The 20071-nt window shown below is 46.3% G+C and overlaps 1 protein-coding gene across 1 annotated transcript in view; it reads left to right on the top strand.

Annotated features, from left to right (window-relative positions):
• Positions 1–609: 609 nt before the first annotated feature.
• LOC132832638 (uncharacterized) overlaps positions 610–20071 on the top strand; it is a 68182-nt gene continuing 48720 nt past the window's right edge. Inside the window, exons 1-2 of the mRNA XM_060850719.1 lie at positions 610–1269; positions 1587–1847. Of these exons, the coding sequence (XP_060706702.1) occupies positions 1218–1269; positions 1587–1847 (313 nt within the window). The 5' untranslated portion in view covers positions 610–1217. The remainder of the gene's footprint in view (positions 1270–1586; positions 1848–20071) is intronic.

Consider the following 20071-nt stretch of genomic DNA (forward strand, 5'->3'; position numbering starts at 1 on the left):
TATGAAAAATTGTAATAAATGGTTGACTGAAAATGTGTTGCTGGAAAAGCGCAGCAGGTCAGGCAGCATCCAAGGAGCAGGAGATTCGACGTTTCGGGCCAAAGCCCTTCATCAGGAATGATTCCTGAAGAAGGGCTTATGCCCGAAACGTCGAATCTCCTGCTCCTTGGATGCTGCCTGACCTGCTGCGCTTTTCCAGCAACACATTTTTCAGCTCTGATCTCCAGCATCTGCAGTCCTCACTTTCTCCATAAATGGTTGACTGTCTATATTAGGTAACTGTGATCACTGAACCCCGAAAGCCAACAAGTATATACTGTATTACCAGTAAACACCAGCCCTGGGATATTATGGTGACTTGCTGGTCAGATGTGAGGTAAGTTAGGGGACTAGCTCCAACGGTCCCATTCTGAGGCATGGATTGCAGCCTCTTGCTATTGTCTCTGACATCTCCCCACTTCCCAGCCCCTGCAAAGCCCCAGTCCGGCGGGAAGTGAAACAAAACACTTAAAGGCTGGATCTCTTCTGGACCGGAGTCATTGAGCTGTCCCCTGGTACCCGGAAGCTGCTGCTTTCTGACTGACTGGCAGTTTCTGGGAACCCGATCCTCCATTGCTGAGGCCAGTGAGAGGCCTGGTCCAGGAGGAGCGTCACTAGACTCTGTTATTTCTGCTCACAGAAGTTCCCGGACCTGCTGGGTAGCTCCAGCTATTTCTGTTTCTGGGCAGATTGTTGTCTGTGCCTAAGAGGTTGACAGACATAAGATAGAGGGATAGACTGCTAGTGTGCTTCCAATTAAACCTGTTGGACTATAACCTGGAGTTGTGTGATTTTTAACTTTGTACACCCCAGTCCAACACCGGTATCTCCACATCGTGATAGACTGAGACATCTCAGCAATGCGGTACTGTCTTAGTGACTGACTCCAGCCCCCCACATCAGGCAAAATGTGAAAGCTGCGCCGGGGCTTCTGCCTCACTGCTGACTGAGCCCGAGTTTGCCCTCTTGGTAACTCATGACGGACGACTACATGTCATTTTCATTGGATATCCTTTTACGAACAAACCCTCCTGCTCTCCCCTGGTGCTGGAGTTTCTCGTTCAGGAAATGAGGTATTTTCAAATTCAGCGTAAAATAGAGTGCTGATAACCTTGTTTCCGCTATTCCCCTCTGTCCTCCCCGGACTGTTTCACTCCCAATCCCTGTGGATTCCCAGAATGTTGCTGATCCTTCTCTCCATCTCCCTGTGTTTTTCCAGGGTCTCTCCCGGTAAGTACAGAATTCAGCTTCCCATTCTTATTTCTCTCTCTCTCATTTCTCCAGCCCTGGGTGTGGACTGGAAATTCACTGTGATTTTACTGGTGGTAGAAATGTAGGAAACGTGTCGCAATACAGGAGATGAATTGGTATTTGCAATTGTATCTGCAGTGTGTGTGTGTGTGTCTGCACCTTTCTGTGTAGTACTGTATATCCCGCCGTCTCTCTGTGTCTGTCTCTCTGGGCCCAGTGTGGTTATAGGGCTGGGCTTTACTTGTTCAGTTGGTGGTGTTGTAAATGACTTGTCTCTTTAATCGTTTGTTTTACAGAGAGCAATACCATTACTACCGCATTTATGGCAACCTCTGGCGTTGCTGAACTACCTGAGTATTTTGGTGTCTCAATGATCAATGGAGTTCCAGTGACCTATTATGACAGTGACATCAGGCGGACAGTCCCCCGGCAGCAGTGGATGATGGATTCTTTTGATGAGGAATACTGGGAATACCTCACAAATCAAGGGAATACACTTTCGACCATGGCTAAGAAAAATCTGAACACAATAATGAAGGGGACAAACCAAACATCAGGTAAGATTATCCACTCAGGTTCCCCCAGAGCTGTCCTGTTTAATAGGTACCAGAGAGCTCCCAGTTATACAACAGAATGGAATATGAGAATGTACCATATGTGGGTCACCCTGGCCACATTTGTTACCCATATTAAAAATAGATGTCTTGACATCCAGTATGTTCAATGAGCTCATTATAGAATCATAGAATGTTTGCAACACAGAAATAAGTCATGTTGAGTTTGTACGGGACATTGGTGAGGCCTCCTCTGGAGCAGTGTATCCCATTCTGGTCGCCCTGTTAGAGGAAGGACATTATCAAGCTGGAGAGAGTTCAGAAGAGATTTTACCAGGATGCTGCTGGGTATGGAAGTTTTGATTTATAGACAAAGGCTGGGACTTTTATTTTGATTGGCGCTTAGGAGGTTGAGAGGCGACTTTCTAGAGGTTTACAAAGTCACGAGGGGTACAGATAATGTTAATGGGAGGTGTCTTTTCACTAGGATAGAGTATTCCCAGAGTAGGGGGCATATTTTTAAGGTGAGAGGAGAGAGATTTAAAAAAGACAAGAGGGACAATTTGTTCACATGGAGGAACGAACTACCTGAGGAAGTGGGTACAATTACAATGTCTCAAAGACACTTGGATAAGTACATGAATAGGAATGGTTTAAAGGGATATGAGTCAGGAGCAGGCAGGTGAGAGTAGTTTTTTATGGGATCATATTCTGGCATGGACTGGTTGAACTGAAAGGTTTGTTTCCGTGCTGTAAGACACTATGACTATGGTTCAGGCCTTGGAATCTAATCTGGCTCTGTATATAAGTAACTGTGCTCATTCCCACTCCTTCAACCTTCCCTCCACATTGTCATGCTCCCCTTTTCTCAATGTATAAGCAGCTGGCTGCCTCTTGAATGCCTCTATTAAATCCCGTCTCCACTCTCAGGAAGCACTTTCGACACTAGGAGAACACACCATTTTTAAAAGGAAAGCCTTGTATTTATATAGGGATTCTCGCAACCACTAAATATCTAAAAGCACATTGAGGACATATAAGTGCTTCTGAATTGTAGGACTATTGCAATGCCAGAAATGTGGCAGTCAGCGTGTGCACAATTAACTTCCCCAGACAGAAGTGTGACCATCTCAGATCACCGGTTTTTGTCATGTTAGGTAAGGGATACATTTTGGCTGGATACTGGGGCAAATAGCCCCATTTTACTTCAAAATAGAGCTTTTATACCCACACAGGCTGGTGGGGTGTTGGTTTCACATTTTATTAAAGGGATGACACCTTCAGACAGCAGCGTTCTCCTGGGAGGATCAGTCCTGAGTTGAGGCCTACAGTACAGCTTGAAACCAAATCCTTGTGACTAAGATGCAAGATTGTTACCAACTGAGCCATGACGGGCACAGTTTTCGCTCATGTTGCCAGCGGTTCCTTTGCCAGTCCCAGAAACTGGGTGACCCCTTTCACCTTTCCATAAATGGGAACAGTTTCTCCCTGTGCAATCTACCAATTCTATCCAGAAGAAGTCAAACAACTCACAGGAAAATCCAGCCTCACTTTTCCCAAAGGCATTATAAGTGTGAAAATTTGAGTAAACTACAAATTGCCGAATTCCAACCAACCCTGTAACTCAGGTCATGCACACCAGGCTTTTCAATTAATGAGGAAGTAACTATTAGTTACGGTCAAACCGATTTTAACCAATAACAAGAAAGAAACATCAATTGCTAACTTAGAATTCTATAAGTTAAACTCTATCCCCTTTTAAAATTCCCAGACACATACAGACGCACAAAAAAAAACCAATATTATAGGACGGGAAGATAAAAAACTGCTAGAGGAGCACAATTCCGGCATTAATCTGGAGCCTAAATAATAGTGATTGTTTTCCCTTGACTCCTTCCAGTTCTGTGCTAATGACATGAGGTTGTGGAGATATTGGTTCTCAGGCCTTTATTCACTGGTTCAGAATCTTGTGCCTCTAAAGGTTTTATTTTTTCTTTTTCCTTTTCATTCTCCACAAGAGAATTTTCAGGGAGAACAGTTTGCAGGGAAATTATGAGTGAGGATATGAGAGACAGAGAGAGATTAAGGTGTTTTCCGCTCGCGAGCTACAAGCTTCTGTATTGTCCGTGTACAAGGCCAGAGCCTATCAAGGAACTAGTCAAGAAGCTGTGGCGATGTTGAGCTCTCCTGAACCCACACAACTGGGTGTGTCTGAGCAGAATTGTCCTGACCACACACACACACACATCACACCACAAACGCCACATCACACACACCATACATACACACCCCCACACATACACAGACCACATCATACCCACCACACTACACACACACACACGCACATCACATGCATCATACCACACCCACAACATACACTACACACACCACAACATATCCACTACACCACACACAGCGCATGCACCACAACACACCACACACACACACCACACCACATGCACCACACCCACACACCACATGCACCATACCCCACACACACACACACACACACTGTATATACCACACCCCCCCACCACACACACACCACACCACATGACACACACACATACCATACACATCACACCACACACTACACCCACACACACCCCATACACACCACACAGTGATGATGTGTTTAACATTCTCCCAAATTGCTTGAATAAGGAAACATTACACATAAAAACCACAATGTGTTCCAGTAACGTGTTACCCATACCTCCGTACACAGCTTCCTATTTTAAAGCAGTTTCGTTCCCCTTCTAGTTCACAATTGAAAAAATAAAAGTGATCTTTATAACCTTGATGAAACCCCCACTTAAACTTCTCTTCTCTCATCCTTTCTCTTACCCAAGGAGAATAACCCCTGCTTCTCCAACCTGTATGACAGAAGGAACCATTTTGTACAGTTTTCGTAAGGCCTCTCTTAAACCCTTAATAACTTCCCTAAAGTGTGGGACTAGAATTGTATAGAGAGCTCCAGTTGAGACTGAACCATATTTCCTTTGTAAAGGCTCATGATCACCTTTCTTGCTGTTGTACACTTTGCCTTTATATATAACCCTGTGATTTTATCTGTCTGTTTACACTGTTTCAACCTGCCCTGCTACCTTTGACAACTTATGGTTATAGCACAGTGGGTGACTCTATTCTTGCATCCCTTTAGAATTGTAGCCTTTGCTTTATACTGCCTGTCCTTTATCCATCCTGAACTCAGTACTACAGTCTGTGCTCCTCCTTGTTGAATGTCATAGATTCACAGAATCACAGAGATGTACAGCACGGAAACAGACCCTTCGGTCCAACCTGTACATGCCAACCAGATATCCCAACCCAATCTAGTCCCACCTGCCAGCATCCGGTCCATATCCCTCCAAACCATTCCTATTCACATACCCATCTAATTGTACCAGCTTCCACCACTTCCTCTGGCATCTCATTCCAGACACGTACCACCCTGTGTGTGAAAAAGTTGCGCCTTAGGTCTTTTTTATATCTTTCCCCTAAACTTAAACCTACATCCTAAACCTATGCCCTCTAGTTCTGGACTCCCCCACCCCAGGGAAAAGACTTTGTCTATTTATCCTAATCATGCCCCTCATAATTTTGTAAACCTCTATAAGGTCACCTCTCAGCCTCCGACGCTCCAGGGAGAACAGCCCCAGCCTGTTCAGCCTCTCTCTGTAGCTCAGATCCTCTAACCCTGGCAACATCCTTGTAAATCTTTTCTGAACCCTTTCAAGTTTCACAACAACGTTCCAATAGGAAGGAGACCAGAATTGCACGCAATATTCCAACAGTGGCCTCACCAATGTCCTGTACAGCCGCAACATGACCTCCCAACTCCTGTACTCAATACTCTGACCAATAAAGGAAAGCATACCAAACGCCTTCTTCACTATCCTATCTACCTGCGACTCCACTTTCAAGGAGCTATGAACCTGCACTCCAAGGTCTCTTTGTTCATCTGCTACTTATCTGACCACTCATTAATCTATGTCCTCTTGAAGCTTAACAATATCAGTCCTGCAGTTGACAATAAATCCATATTTTAGTTCACCTGTATGCTTTGAGATTGTATTCTGGATTAGTGGTGCTGGAAGAGCACAACAGTTCAGGCAGCATCCGAGGAGCAGTAAAATCGGCGTTTCGGGCAAAAGCCCTTCATCAGGAATACAGGAGATTGTACCCTATCTATCCATGTCTATATCATGATTACAGCTCAACAAAAGCACTGCTTCATTCCCTGGGAAATTCCTGTGTCCATATAATTGGTTCCATTCTGATAAACAGCCATTAATCACAACCCTGTTCCTTGTCACTCAGCAAGTTCCTATCAATGCTGCAACTGTCCTTTATATTCCATTACCTCTGACATTGCTGACAAGCCTGTTATTGGCATTTTATCCGATATCATTTGGAGGTTCATGTACAACTCATCAAGCCTGCCATGTTGGTGTATTTGGTTCCCAGGATTTGGAATGATACCCTTTAACTTTGGAAAGCAGCAAACTCTGTGTATGATAACGCAGGGTTCTGTGTGTGGAGGGAAACCTGTTCTCACGTGCTCAGGGTGATTCGTTTGGTCACATTGATGGTGAACAGCACCTCCAGGTGGAACCACAGGGAATGGCAGGAATATGGCGGACTGAGTTTTCTCATATTTTGGCTAAATGTCAGTTTTTGGAGGCTTTATTAGGGATTTACCTCCACGAGCAATTGTAACTTTGCCATATGAAACTGGAGCCAGGGGCTGTTTGATTTGTTTTTTTTTCATTTGTGTTTTGAATTCTGCATTTCAAACGACTCCCAATAACTCTCGCATTCCCTTGCCCAAAGGAATCTATTGACTCAGTCTTAAAAATATATAATCACTCCGCTTCCTCCACCTTCTAATGCCAGGAGTTCCAGAGTTTCCCAATCCTTAAAGAGAAACAAAATTCTTCCCTTCTCTGTCCTGAAAGAGGGAGACCTCATTTTAAAGCAGTGCCCTTCATTCTAGACTCACCACTAAGAGAAAATCCTTTGCACGTCCACTTTCTCAACAGTATTCAGGATCTTACACACTTCGGTCAAGTAACCCCTCCCTCTTCCAAACTCCAGAGTTGGAGAGTGTGTTGCTGGAAAAGCACAGCCAGTCAGGCAGCATCCGAGGAGCAGGACAGTCGACGTTTTGGGCATGAGCTCTGCATCAGGAATGATGGGGGGGGAGTGGGGTTGAAGGTGGGAAGGAAGCTGAGAGATAAATAGGAGAGCAGGGCTGGGGCTGGGGGTAAGAGAGCTTGGAAGGCGGTAGGTAGGTGAAGGTGGGGGTGATGGTGATAGGTCAGAGTGGAGGGTGGAGTGGGAAGGGAGATGGACAGGTGGGACAGTTCAAGAGGACGGTGCTGAGTTGGAGGGTTGGATCTGGGACAAGGTAGGGGGAGGGGAAATGAGGAAACTGGTGAAATCCACATTAATCTGGTGTGGTTGGAGGATCCCAAGGCAGAGGATGAGGCGTTCTTCCTCCAGGCGTCAGCTGGCTAGAATCCTGCTCCCACATGCTCTTGCAGTGGCAAGAATGGTTAGGAGGACTGAGAATGTCTTGTGGTTACATCGCCAAGGCCATATTTAAACTGAGGCTGTGCGCCCTTTCAAATGCTCTCGGCCAGCTATTATCCGTCACAGTTTGTGCCATCACCCAGTTTCTAAAGGAGATGTCTGAGAGACCCAGGCTAGCTTCCTGTTTTAGTTAGCGACACCTGGAGGCCCTGCTGATGGACAGGAGGGTCATCGTCTTTGTCCAGGGCTGCTGGCGGAGACCACAGTACCAGGCCCTGCTCTGAGGTTACTGCCTGGGTCAGTGGCACGTCCATGACCCAGAGGAACACACAGCAATGTTTCAAGAAAGTCTGAAGCCTTCTGCAGTGCGAAGCTAAGTGCTGCCATATTCTCTTTGCTGTCTCATACCCATTCTAACTCCGCCACTGCACCCACCTCCCACCAACGCTCATGCCCTTACACTCTCACTCTTGCATGCGGCAATTCCACTCAAAGGCTGTGACCCAGCCCATCCCCACAACTCACCGGCCCTGTTTTGCTCTCTGTTTCCTACGCACACACCTTGTGAGCTTTCCTCATCCCTAACCAAGAGCCACTTTCAGCTCACTCAGTCCCTCCCTTTGTATTGTTTTGGGAGAAATCACCACGACGGGTCATGGAGAGGCCAATGTTTGTCTTGTCAGCCCCCTCATGTGGGAAGGATGAGAGACCGCGAATGCTCGTGGGCTGATGTTGATCTCAGCATGTCCTCGCGGACAATAAGACCCATCATGCTGTGCTCCCATCAAACTCTGCACTAAATGTCTGCTTAGCTCGCTCAAGCTTTGACCAATTCCCTCGCTTACCTTCTGCAGGCACGGGCTGCGTCCTCCGGTAACTCTCCCCTTTCTCCTCCCCCTCCGAGGGAGAGGCCACTGATCCCTCACTGTCTTCAGCAGCCTCTGACAGGTCAGGTACCGAGACCCCAGTGGGTGTGTGAGCTAATGTACAGTGAGGGGCACACCACTGACCCAGGCCCAGGCTGCTGGCACTTGGAGACTGACCAGAGCCCAGGACCCTGCTCAGCTCCAGGCAAGAGGGAAGCCCATTACCAACTTTGTGCAAATCCACAACCAGACAAAGGAGCAGCAAGCAGGTGTCCCTTCATAAACTGGGTGCTGTGCCAGCTCTGGCATATGTGTCTGACTGTCTCCATGGTCAGGTGGGAGACTGCGATTGAGATTTCGATTTATTGTCACATCTATATAAAAATACAGGAAAAAGTGTTTGAAACATAGTGTCACCACACTCAGCACCATTTGAAACACTGAATATAACGCAATGTTTTACTGCAATAGAGTTGGTCTTTGTCTCTTCTTCCCATTCCTGCTTGGCTAGAGTCTGTGAATCAAGCCCCAGGGTCTCTGTAACGGGCTCCAGGACTCTGCTGTTGCCACTCCTGTAACCACCGTGTGTGAGCTGGGTCTGGATATGTGTAGGGACCCATACCTCCTGTTCCCCACCCACCCCTTCTCCAGACGTGCAGGGTCCCATACACCCTGTCCCCCATCCCATGCTCATCCAGGTATGCAGCGTCTGATATCCCCTATCCACCATCTAACCCTCCTCCAGGTGTGTAGGGACCCATACCCCCTGTTCCCATCCAGCCCTCCTCCAGGTGTGTAGGGACCCATACCCCCTGTTCCCATCGAGCCCTCTTCCAGGTGTGCAGGGTCCCATACACTCTGTCCCCCATCCCATGCTCATCCAGGTGTGCAGGGTCTGATATCCCCCATCCACCATCCAACCCTCCTCCCGATATGCAGGATCCCATACTCCCTGTTCCCCATCCAACCCTCCTCCCGATATGCAGGGTCCCATACTCCCTGTTCCCCATCCAACCCTCCTCCCGATATGCAGGGTCCCATACCTCTTGTTCTTCATCCAACCCTCTTCCCGATATGCAGGGTCCCATACCTCCTGTTCCCCATCCAATGTTCTTCCAGATGTTCAGGGTCCCATACCCCTGTCCCCCATCCCATGCTCATCCAGGTGTGCAGCGTCCGATATCCCCTATCCATCATCCAACCCTCCTCCCGATATGCAGGGTCCCATACCTCCTGTTCCCCATCCAACCCTTCTCCAGATGTGCAGGGTCCCAAAATCCCTGCTCCCCATCCAACCCTCCTCCCGATATGCAGGGTCCCATACCTCCTGTTCCCCATCCAACTCTTCTCCAGATGTGCAGAGTCCCAAAATCCCTGCTTCCCATCCAACCCTCCTCCAGATGTGCAGGGTCCCATACCTCCTGTTCCCCATCCAATGTTCTTCCAGATGTGCAGGGTCCCATACACCCTGTCCCCCATCCCATGCTCATCCAGGTGTGCAGGGTCCGATACCCTGTCCACCATCCAACCCTCCTCCTGATGTGCAGGGTCCCAGACCTCCTGTCCACAATCCAACCCTCCTCCCAACATGCAGAGTTCCATACCTCCTGTTCCCCATCCAACCCTCCTCCCGATATGCAGGGTCCCATACCCCCTAACCCCTATCCCATGCTCATCCAGGTGTGCAGGGTCCCATACCTCCTGTTCCCCATCCAACCTTCCTCCAGATATGCAGGGTCCCATACCTCCTATTCCTCATCCAACCCAACTCCAGATGCTGCTGCCAACCTGCCATCTGTTTGTGCTCCTTCAGGCCCCAGGCATAGGTGCAGCCTGGAGCTTCGGCCTAGCCTGCAAGTCTGGTCCAGGGGGAGTCAGCCCGAGACCTGCTCCCCTGTCTTGCTGGGAGACCCCCTGGTTGGGTTGAAGCTGTGTCCACTTCATCCTGGTGTTGCTGGTGCTGGAGGCCTCCTCCTTCACCCGCCACTCCCCAGGGTCTATAGAAATGAAAACAAAGACAAAAAGCAAAAGCGTAAAGGTTTAAAAAAAAGAATAAAAAGAGAAAGAAAGCTAATGGGCCCCTGGCTCAGCCCTCCTCCTATGCCACCATCTTGAAGTCAAGTAGAACATTCAGTGACTGCAGAAACTGATACAGACCTGTACTCCAATACAGTCGCCATTGGTGCCCAGAATCAACAGCAAGGCAAGAATGCACAAGGGATTTTGACCTTCCTCCAGAAGTTCCTTTCTGTCAAGGAGATGGGGTAGTGCTATCTGGCACCCAGTTGTAGGAGGAAGCCTATTCAATCTTAGTGTGGCTGGGAGCTCCAGCTACAAACACCTCTCCCCTCCCCATCAAGGCGGTCCACCTAAACCTTCATAGCCAACAGAGTCCCCGATAGGGCAATCTCCCTGCACTCAGCTGTAGACCCCAGGACTACACCTTTACTTAGTGAGTGGGCACAGGATGGTACAGCGACACTTCACTTGTAAGTAGAATCTCACATTTATAAAAATGTGACTTGGCCATGCTAAAGTACCCATACTGTTCAGGGATGTGTAAGCTAGGTGCATTAGTCAGGGGAAATCTCAAGTACTCAGGGTAGGGGAATGTGTCTGGGTGAGATACTCTTTGGAGGGTCGGTGTGGACCTGTTGGGCTGAAGGGCCTGTTGCCACACTGCAGGGATTCTCATTCTCATTCTAATTTCTCTCATTCAAAAATGTTGCATTTCAAATCATTGCCTGTCTGATCAACTGTCAATGTAATGCAGCTACAGGAATAAAACAACACACAATGTTAGAACTTTGAAGGAATGTTCATTTTTCCCTGAATGAGGGAGCATCTGATATTGTAAAGTCAAATGGTCATTATTGTCAACATTTATTACACAACACGAAAAACAAAGAAAGAACCAACATAAAGCAGCAGTTGCTTTTGAGACTAAACAAGGTCTACTTGCCTTTTGAGGGCAGCAACAAATTGACAATCAATGAATCGCGATTTGATCTAACACTTGGAACCGGCTGCCAGTTAACTTTTAGCTCACTGTGTCCGATGCTGCTGCTCTCTATTGTGCAAATGGTGATGTTCTTCCTACTCAATGTCCTCATCTTCCTCCTGGGAAGATCGCTGTTGCACTCAGAGTAAAAATTGAGGTCTGCAGATGCTGGAGATCACAGCTGAAAATGTGTTGCTGGTTAAAGCACAGCAGGTTAGGCAGTATCCAAGGAACAGGAAATTTGACGTTTCGGGCCAGAGCCCTCACAACTGTTAGAAACAAACTTAATAAAATTTAGATGAGACCACCAAAACTGGAAACAAGACAATTTATTACAAACTTGCAAGTAAGGGCATCAATTGCAGAAGCAAATGAGCAACGAGAATTCAAAGCACTACACAGTTATACCTTTGAGTTGCGTGAGGTCATCTCTCCCTATTCCTACATTACCCATCATTCTTAGTATTCTGCCACTGCCCAGCTATGCTCCACCCTTATTGCCCCCTTGTCTCTAAGTTGACAACTTTTCCCCCTGTAAGTGCCAACACAAGGCTAAACTTGTATCTTGATGTTCCTTCTTCACCTTACTTGTAACATCTTCCATTGTCCATAGGTACATTCCATTCCTGAACATACGTTTTAACAAAGTGCTTAGTCTATGCGTTTCAGCTACCTCAACTGTTTTGCTGAGACTATTATTTCAAATGTTATGAAGAAATTATTTACTTTAATCATTCTGCAGTAAAGTTAGTATTCAATTATCCACAATTATACATTAAGGATTAGGAAACATTTCCCTAATGCTTGCTTAGCTGATGTATTTTTTGTACCTCTTTTCTACACATACACACTCTTGCGTTTCTATATATGCAAAAACAACACACTTCCCCATTTCTTACACAACCCCTCAGTGCCCATCACCTCCCCTTCTCCATCTGCTCAGAGCACAGCATGTGAGGATCACTCAGCATGCACTGCTGCCTGATAAACCCTCTTCATTTTTAAAGCATTTAACAATAACATAGAAAGGATATTGAGTTAGAAAAAAATACTACTAGTGAAAAAAATATTGTTCTACCAAAGACACAAAGTTAATAATTTCAAGAAATAATGTTTTATTTGAAATAAACTCTTTAGTCTTTCTCTCACAGCAGTGTGGAGCACTTTCACCACAGAGAGTGTGAGATGGCAGTTCACTTTCAACTCTTGACAGACAGCTGTAAATGAGCAGTAAGTATCAGTCTTGCCAGCAACACTCACATTTCTAGAGTCTGAGGCTAAAGCAGCCACCATCACATTGGCTTATTTCATATGAATCCACCCTCTCCTCATTCCTGATGAAGGGCTCTGGCCCGAAACATCGAATTTCCTGTTCCTTGGATGCTGCCTAACCTGCTGTGCTTTTACCAGCAACACATTTTCAGCGTATTTCATATGAACCCAGAAAGACTGGAGCAAGAGTAGACCGATTTGACTCCTCAAGCCTGCTACTTTTGCGGATGACACAAAAGTCGGTGGAGTTGTGGATAGTGAGGAAGGAAGTGGTAGGTTACAGAGGGATATAGATAAGTTGCAGAGCTGGGCGGAAATGTGGCAAATGGAATTCAATGTAGCTAAGTGTGAAGTCGTTCACTTTGGTAGGAATAACAAGATGATGGATTACTGGGCTAATGGTAGGCTACTTGGTAGTGTGGATGAGCAGAGGGATCTTGGTGTCCATGTACACAGATCTCTGAAAGTTGCCACCCAGGTAAATAGTGCTGTGAGGAAGGCATATGGTGTACTGGGCTTTATTGGCAGAGGAATTGAGTTCCGGAATCCTGAGGTCATGTTGCAGTTGTATAAGACTCTGGTGAGGCCTCATCTGGAGTATTGTGTGCAGTTTTGGTCGCCATACTATAGGAAGGATGTGGAAGCTTTAGAACGAGTGCAGAGGAGGTTTACCAGGATGTTGCCTGGAATGGTAGGAAAATCTTATGAGGAAAGGCTGAGGCACTTGGGGCTGTTCTCATTGGAGAAGAGAAGGTTTAGGGGAGATCTGATAGAAGTGTATAAGATGATTAGAGGTTTAGATAGGGCAGATACTAAGAACCTTTTACCGCTAATGGAGTCAGGTGTTACTAGGGGACATAGCTTTAAATTAAGGGGAGGTAGGTATAGGACAGATGTTAGGGGTAGATTCTTCACACAGCGGGTTGTGAGTTCATGGAATGCCCTGCCCGTATCAGTGGTGAACTCTCCTTCTTTATGGTCATTTAAGCGGGCATTGGATAGGCATTTGGAAGTTATTGGGCTAGTATAGGTTAGGTAGGATTCGGTCGGCGCAACATCGAGGGCCGAAGGGCCTGTACTGCGCTGTATCCTTCTATGTTCTATGTTCTATGTACCCTGTCAATCTGCTCATCAAAACCGCAATCTCACCCTCCCCACCATTCCAATTCCAGCTCTTTAGCCACAAGAGCCGTAGTTACTTCCTTCTTGAAAACACAGTGTTTTGGCCCCAACCACTTTCTGTGGGAGTGAATTCCACAGACTCACTGTCTCTGGGTGAAGGCATTTCTGTCCTGAGTCCTAAAAGGTTTGCCCCTTGTTTTTAAACTACGATCGCTGGCTCATCAGAAACCTCCTTCCGACATTGAAGCTGTCTAGTCCTATTCGGATTTTGAAGGTTTCCCCTCATCCTTCGAAACTTCAGTAAATATAGTGCTAACCTAGTCCATCTCACCTCATCCGTCAGTCCTGCCATCCCAGGAATTGATGTGGTAAACCTTTGCCACACTCCCTCCATAGCCAGAACATCCTTCCTCAGATAAGGAGACCAAACTGTGTGCAATCTTCCAGATGGAACCTCATCACTGCCCAGGAAAGGTTCAGTAAGTTAAAAATCACACAACACCAGGCTACGTTCCAACCGGCTTATTTGGAAGCACTAGCTTTCAGAGCACTGCTCCTTCCTCAGGTGGTTGTCCAGCTCTGAAAGCTAGTAAGTTTGCCTTCTTTACTGTCTGCTGCACCTGCACTGACTGGTGCACTATGACACCAAGGTCTCATCTCACCATTTACCGCCATAATATCTGCCTTTATATTCTTGCTAGCAAAATCATAACCTCACGCACGTGTTCACATTACACTGCATCTGCCATGCATTTCCCACTCACTCGGCCTATCCAAACCACACCGTAAGACTCTGTATCTTCCCCATTGCTCATCTTTCCACCCAGGTTTGTGTCATCTGCATACTTTGGAATATTACATTTAGGCTCCTCATCTTAGTAATTAACATGTACTGTTAATAGCTGGGGTCCTGGTGCTGTACCCCACTAGCGACTGCCTGCCTGCCATTTAGAAAAAGGCCCTCTTTATTCCTACTCAGATTTCTGCCTACTAACCAATTTTCCACCCATCTCAATACCAATCCATCCCAATCTCATGTGCTTTCATTTTACACATTAATCGAATATGTGGGAGCTTGTGGGTGTAGTTTTGCTAGCTGAGCTGGAAGGCTCACTTTCAGACATTTCGCCACCATGCTAGGTAACATCTTCAGTGACCCTCCAAACGAAGCACTGCTGATGTTTCCTGCTTTCTATTTATTTGCTTGGGTTTCTTTGGGTTGGTGATGTCATTTCCTGTGGTGATGTCATTTCCTGTTTTTTGTCCTGTGGGAGCTTGATGAAAGAATAAATAGGCCATATCAGTTAGCTCTTCCAATCAACTCTGCTTGTCACATCCTCAACATTGGTCAGGCATGATTTTCCTATCAGAAATCCATACTGACTCTGTCTGATTCTACCACTGTTTTCTAAATGCTCTGCAATAAAATCCTGAATGGAGTCTACATCTTCCCCACTACTGACCTCAGACTCACTGGTCTATAGTTCCCTGTTTACTCTCTCGTGGTGTTTAAGTTGTGGGGTTACATTAGCTCCCCTCCAATCTGCAGGAACCCTTCCAGAGTCTAGGCCCAGATTTCATTCCATTCACTCAACCTACCTAGCACCACATCAAACCCAAAGGAGAGTAAAGATCCGCCAATTCAGTTCCATCAGTGTCTAGCATTCAACAGGAAAAATAAGATTTACCCTCGTGCCAGTGTTATTTTGTATCCTTTCCTGTGACACTAACCCACTTGAAGATATAAATGACTTAAATAGTTAACCTACGGAGATAGTAAACCATGTGACCATGACGTCATTATGTAACCAGCTGCACTCCACAATCAATGCTGTCCATGCTTCAACCAGAGCAGAGGACAGGGCTGAAAACAAAACACTGCAGATGCTGGAAATCTGAAACAAACACAAAGAAAGCTGGAGAAACTCAGCAAGTCTGGCAACATCTGTGGAGAGAGAACCAGAGTTAGCATTTCCTGTCTGGTCTGACTGAGTAAGAGTCAGATCGGACTTGAAACATGAACACTCAGTTTCCGTCTCCCCAGAGTATATGCTGGATCATTCTGAGTATAGACCAGGCAGAGTGTGTCACATCATCCTGGTGTGCTGTGCTCCATGTAACGCAGTAATCAAAAAGCTGATATATGGAGGAGCTGGGAATGGGAGCAGTCTTCTGAGGATGAGGATGGGAATATTGGCTGGAGGGGAAGCTGACATTGACCATGACAGAGCTCAGCTGCACAAACAAAACACACTTGACAGAACCTCATTGAAGAGACTGGTGGCAGCAGATCATTGTGGACTGGAACATTTTTCAGTCATGATACCAAAACCTGGTTGGCACTGTGGGATGTAATTCAGTCTCTGATAGCTTCATTTCAGTTTTGGTAAAAAAAAGTTGACGTTTGTGTTTGGAAATGTCTGCTTGCTTGTCTCTCTGTGTTGTATCCCCACTGGACAGTGGCAAGTTGCATTAGGATCAATGTAACACTGCCTTACAGGGTGTTCAGCCAGGACTTGGCCAAGGACAGGTCCAGTGTGGTGGCTAAACAGTGACTGAGGTGAGAGAATGGAATTGTATGTGTGACGTAAATAATGTCAGCCATGTGCTGTGGGGAATATGCCTTTATGGCTACTGTGTCATTAGGTTGCCAGTGATGGGCAGCAGCAGATTGCCAATATTTGTTCAGGTGCACAGTGCCCTTTCAAAGATGGCACAGACATAAAGGTTTTATTAATGTATGAGTACATAGTGTATCCATTATTGCAAGGCACAGCTCACAGATATTTATTCACATCATACCTAACCCATGTCATGTATAGACAGGATAGAACAAATGAACCCTTAGGTGAGTATAAAGGCAGTAGGAGTGTACTTAAGAGGGAAATCAGGAGGGCAAAACGGGGATATGAGATAGCTTTGACAAATAGGGTTAAGGAGAATCCAAAGGGGTTTACAAATACATTAAGGACTAAAGGGTAACTAGGGAGAGAATAGGGCCCCTCAAAGATCAGCAAGGTGGCCTTTGTGTGGAGCCGCATGAGATGGGGGAGATACTAAATGAGTATTTTGCATCAGTGTTTACTGTGGGAAAGGATATGGAAGATATAGACTGTAGGAAACATGTTGAAAATGTCCATATTACAGAGGAGGAAGTGCTGCATGTCTTGAAACACATGAAAGTGGATAAATCCCCAGTACCCTAGAACTCTGTGGGAAGCTAGGGAAGTGATTGGTGGGCTTTTTGATGAGATATTTGTATCATCAATAGTCACTGGTGAGGTGCCAGAAGACTGGAGGTTGGCAAACGTGGTGCCACTGTTTAAGAAGGGTGGTAAGGACAAGCCAGGGAACTAATGATTGGTGAGCCTGACTTCAGTGGTGGGCAAGTTATTGGAGGGAATCCTGAGGGACAGGATGTACATTTATTTGAAAAGGCAAGGACTGATTAGGGATAGTCAACATAGCTTTTTGAAGAAGTAACAAAGAGGATTGATGAGGGCAGAGCGATGGACATGATCTATATGGACTTCAGTAAGGCATTTGACAAGGTTCCCTGTGGGAGACTGATTAGCAAGGTTAGATCTCATGGAATACAGGGAGAACTAGCCATTTGGATACAGAACTGGCTCAAAGGTAGAAGACAGAGGGTGGTGGTGGAGGGTTGTTTTTCAGACTGGAGGCCTGTGACCAGTGGAGTGCCACAAGGATTGGTGCTGGGTCCTCTACTTTTCATCATTTAGATAAATGTTTTGGATGTGAGCATAAGCGATACAGTTAGTAAGTTTGTAGATGACAACAAAATTGGAGGTGTAGTGGATACCAAAGAAGGTTACCTCAGATTACAACGGGATATTGACCACATGGGCCAGTGGGCTGAGAAGTGGCAGATGGAGTCTAATTCAGATAAATGTGAGGTGCTGCATTTTGGGAAAGCAAATCTTAGCAGAACTTGTACACTTAATGGTAAGGTCCTAGGGAGTGTTGCTGAATAAAGAGACCTTAGAGTACAGGTTCATAGCTCCTTGAAAGTGGAGTCACAGGCAGATAGGACAGTGAAGAAGGTGTTTGATATGCTTTCCTTTATTGGTCAGAGTATTGAGTACAGGAGTTGGGAGGTCATGTTGCAGCTGTACAGGACATTGATTAGGCCACTGTTGGAATATTGCATGCAATTCTGGTCTCCTTCCTATTGGAAAGATGTTGTGAAACTTGAAAGGGTTCAGAAACGATTTACAAAGATGTTATCAAGGTTGCGTATGTGAGAAACATGAGAATGACAAGAACGAGGGTAGATCCGATCAAGGACAGTAGTGGGAGATTGTGTATTGAGTTGGAAGAGATAGGAGAGGTCTTGAACAATTACTTTTCTTCAGTATTTATGAACGAGAGGGACCGTATTGTTGAAGAGGAGAGTGTGAAACGGACTGGTAAGCTAGAAGAGATACTTGTTAGGAAGGAAGATGTGTTGGACATTTTGAACAACTTGAGGATAGACAAGTCCCCCGGGCCTGATGGGATATATCCTAGGATTATGTGGGAAGCAAGAGAGGAAATTACAGTACCGTTGGCAATGATCTTTTCGTCTTCACTGTCAACAGGGGGTAGTACCAGGGGACTGGAGAGTAGCGAATGTTGTGCCCCTGTTCAAAAAAGGGAATAGGGATAACCCCGGGAATTACAGGCCAGTTAGTCTTACTTCTGTGGTAGGCAAAGTAATGGAAAGGGTACTGAGGATTTATGAGTATCTGGAAAGACACTGCTTGATCAGGGACAGCCAGCACGGATTTGTGAAGGGTAGGTCTTGCCTTACAAGTCTTATTGAATTCTTTGAGGAGGTGACCAAGCATATGGATGAGGGTAGAGCAGTGGATGTAGTGTACATGGATTTTAGTAAGACATTTGATAAGGTTCCCCATGGTAGACTTATGCGGAAAGTCAGGAGGCATGAGATAGAGGGAAACTTGGCCAATTGGATAGAAAACTGGCTAACCGGTCGAAGTCAGAGAGTGGTGGTAGATGGTAAATATTCAGCCTGGAGCCCAGTTACAAGTGGAGTTCCGCAGGGATCAGTTCTGGGTCCTCTGCTGTTTGTAATTTTTATTAATGACTTGGAAGAGGGAGTCGAAGGGTGGGTCAGTAAATTTGCAGATGATACGAAGATTGTTGGAGTTGTGGACAGTGAGGAGGGCTGTTGTCGTTTGCAAAGGGACTTAGATATGATGCAGAGCTGGGCTGAGGAGTGGCAGATGGAGTTCAACCCTGTCAAGTGTGAGGTTGTCCATTTTGGAAGAACAAATAAGAATGCGGAATACAGGGTTAACGGTAGGGTTCTTAGTCAGGTGGAGGAACAGAGGGATCTTGGGGTCTATGTACATAGATCTTTGAAAGTTGCCACTCAGGTGGATAGAGCTTGTAAGAAGGTCTATGGTGTATTAGCGTTCATTAGCAGAGGGATTGAATTCAAGAGTCGTGAAGTGATGTTGCAACTGTACAGGACTTTGGTTAGGCCACATTTGGAGTACTGTGTGCAGTTCTGGTCGCCTCACTTTAGGAAAGATGTGGAAGCTTTGGAGAGGGTGCAGAGAAGATTTACCAGGATGTTGCCTGGAATGGAGAATAGGTCGTACTAGGATAGATTGAGAGTGCTAGGCCTTTTCTCATTGGAACGGCGAAGGATGAGGGGTGACTTGATAGAGGTTTATAAGATGATCAGAGGAATAGATAGAGTAGACAGTCAGAAACTTTTTCCCCAGGTACAACTGAGTGTTACAAGGGGACATAAATTTAAGGTGAAGGGTGGAAGGTATAGGGGAGATGTCAGGGGTGGGTTCTTTACCCAGAGAGTGGTGGGGGCATGGAATGCGCTGCCCGTGGGAGTGGTAGAGTCAGAATCATTGGCGACCTTTAAGCGGCAATTGGATAGGTACATGGATGGGTGCTTAATCTAGGATAGATGTTCGGCACAACATCGTGGGCCGACGGGGCCTGTTCTGTGCTGTATTGTTCTATGTTCTATGTTCTATGTTGGAGGGTTTGAGCTATAGGGGGAGGCTGAACACATTGGGGCTGTTTTCCCTGGAGCATCGGAGGCTGAGGGGTGACCCCAGGTGACCTCACCAGGGCGGCACGGTGACTCAGTGGTTAGCACTGCTGCCTCACAGCATCAGGGTCCCAGGTTCAATTCCAGCCTCTGGCAACTGTCTGTGTGGAGTTTGCACATTCTCCCCGTGTCTGCGTGGGTTTCCTCTGAGTGCTCCGGTTTCCTCCCACAGTCCAAAGATGTGCAGGTTAGGGGAATTGGGTGGGTTGCTTTTCAGAGGGTCGGTGTTGACTTGTTGGGCCGAAGGGCCTATTCCCACATGTAGGGAATCTAATCTAATGTTATAGAGGTTTATAAAAGTGTGAGGAGCATGGATATGATAAAT

This window comes from Hemiscyllium ocellatum, chromosome 35 (assembly GCF_020745735.1).
Source record: "Hemiscyllium ocellatum isolate sHemOce1 chromosome 35, sHemOce1.pat.X.cur, whole genome shotgun sequence".
NCBI lineage: Eukaryota > Metazoa > Chordata > Chondrichthyes > Orectolobiformes > Hemiscylliidae > Hemiscyllium > Hemiscyllium ocellatum.